Raw genomic sequence first — 2,207 nt, 5'->3', positions numbered from 1 at the left:
ATTTGTGGGGAGAAGCTACCGCAACAGCTGTCTATATATTAAATAGATGTCCTACCAAAGCTTTGTCGAATTGCACACCAGAAGAGATATGGTCGGGAAGAAAACTGGATGTTCGACATCTGAGAGTATTTGGTTCAGTCTGTCATAGGCACATACTAGCAGAAAGAAGAAAGAAACTTGATGATGGGAGTGAGACTCTTGTACTTGTAGGATATAACCCGACTGGTGCATACAAAATGTTTGATCCTGTTAAACAACAAATCGTGATTGGGAGAGATGTTATTGTTGACGAGTTTGTTGTATACAAGTGGAAAGAGTTGGAAACTGTCTCAGCCGACAAGCCTAATAATATGATGACAATCTGGATAGAGGAGAACAAGCCGGAAGAATTCAAGTCAGCAACTACCAATGGAGATAGCAACGCTAGACGATCGCAAAGAACACGTTTTCCTTCTACAAGGCTCGCAAACCATGAATTGCTAATTGATATTGATGTTACTGATGCTGGTGATGTTGTGCAGTATGCTCTTTTTGCAGGTACTGAAGTGTTCACATGGGAACAAGCAATTAAGATTGAGGAATGGAAAGAAACTATGTTTGAAGAGTTGTCTACTATTGAGAAGAATAATACATAGGAACTGGTAGAACTGCCTCCGAACAAGAAAGCTATACAGGTAAAATGGATTTTTAAAACCAAATACAGACTAGATGGTAGCATTTTCAAACTCAAGGCTAGGTTGGTCACGAAAGGTTTCCTGTAGAAACCGGATAGTGAGGCTCGAGATAGTGAGGCTTGTCATAGTTATTTCTAACTTCAAAGGCTGGAGTATCCAATAGATGGATGTCAAATCTGCTTTCCTCAATGGACCACTCGAAGAAGAGGTATTCGTGAATCAACCAGCTAGTTTTGTTAAGAGTGGACAAGATTCAAAAGTGTATAGACTGAACAAGGCATTGTATGGCCTTCGTCAAGCACCACGAGCTTGGAACTGATATATTGATGCAATGCTTATCAGGTATGGTTTCATTAAGTGTACTGTTGAATACAATATATATGTAAGTTTTCTTGAGCAGGTACATACTCTATTGATCTGTCTTTATGTTGATGATCTTCTGATCACTAAGAGCTCCACACGAGAAATCGAATGCTTCAAATTGAAAATGATGGAAGAACTGGAGATGACGGATCTTGGCAGTTTAGGATATTTCCTTGGTCTGGAGTTTGTACAAACCAAAGATGGTCTACATCTGAACCAGAGGAAATACATCCTGGAGACTTTGGAAAGATTCAACCTAAAGGATTGCAACAGCACGTCTGTCTCTGTCATGGCTAATACAAAGCTATCACTTCAACATGAGGAAACTAAGGTTGACGCAACCTTATTCAAACAGATTGTTGGGACTTTTCGTTACATTTGTAGTAGCAGACCAGACATAAGCTTCGGAGTAGGACTCGTTAGCCGTTTCATGCATGATCCCAGACAATCACACATTACAACAGCAAAACATGTAGTACGATATTTGAAAGGTACTATAGACTACGGTCTTTATTTTCCCAGGAAAATCAATGAAACAATTGGAGTTTTAGAGGCATGGTGCAATGCGGATTGGAGCGGCGACCAAGTCGATCGAAAAAGTACATTCGAATACTTGTTCAAGCTGCTAGGAGCCTCCATTTCGTGGTGTTCGAAGAAGCAAGACGTTGTGGCACTATCGTCGTGTGAAGCTAAGTACATCTCGGTGGCAGAAGCAGCTTGCCAGAGTGCTTGGATCGAAACGATTCTCTAGGAACTAAGGATTCAGTACAACAAGTCAATTCATCTGATGGTTGACAACAAATCAACCATTAATCTATCCAAAAATTTTATATCCCATGGACGAAGCAAACACATAGAAACAAAATATCACTACCTTAGGGGTCGTGTAAGCAATGAAAAACTAGAACTGGTATATTGCAGATCAGAAGATCAGAAAGCGGACATTTTTACCAAGCCTCTACGTCAACATAGATTTGAGCAACTCAGGACTTCACTTGGAGTTAGATAATTAAGTAGCTTAGATTTAAGAGGGAGTGTTAATGTTGTAAATCTAAACTAATTGATATGTTTAACTGACAGTTTGACAGTCTGTGTGAGTGTATAAATACACTATTCTTCTGTAATATGAAATGACTCGTTTCATAACTTTCTGCCTACAATCTCTCTCTG

At 39.6% G+C, this 2,207-nt stretch overlaps 1 protein-coding gene across 1 annotated transcript; it reads left to right on the top strand.

Moving 5' to 3' along the window:
* Window positions 1-837: 837 nt before the first annotated feature.
* On the top strand, window positions 838-1,788 carry LOC106766008 (uncharacterized mitochondrial protein AtMg00810-like). Its single transcript, XM_014650771.1, has 2 exons — window positions 838-882; window positions 1,075-1,788. Exons 1-2 carry the CDS (start codon window positions 838-840, stop codon window positions 1,786-1,788), a joined length of 759 nt encoding a protein of 252 aa, XP_014506257.1.
* The last annotated feature ends 419 nt before the right edge of the window (window positions 1,789-2,207 follow it).

This window comes from Vigna radiata, chromosome 7, assembly GCF_000741045.1.
Source record: "Vigna radiata var. radiata cultivar VC1973A chromosome 7, Vradiata_ver6, whole genome shotgun sequence".
NCBI classification, from domain to species: Eukaryota; Viridiplantae; Streptophyta; class Magnoliopsida; order Fabales; family Fabaceae; genus Vigna; species Vigna radiata.
This window is presented reverse-complemented; position numbering and strand designations above follow the sequence as displayed.

Excerpts from the sequence above, each read along its gene's own strand:
- LOC106766008 (XM_014650771.1), top strand. The coding sequence starts at position 838 with ATGGATGTCAAATCTGCTTTCCTCAATGGACCACTCGAAGAAGAG. Across the intron at positions 883-1,074 it reads ATGGACCACTCGAAGAAGAG|GTACATACTCTATTGATCTG; the intron begins GTATTCGTGAAT and ends TTTCTTGAGCAG.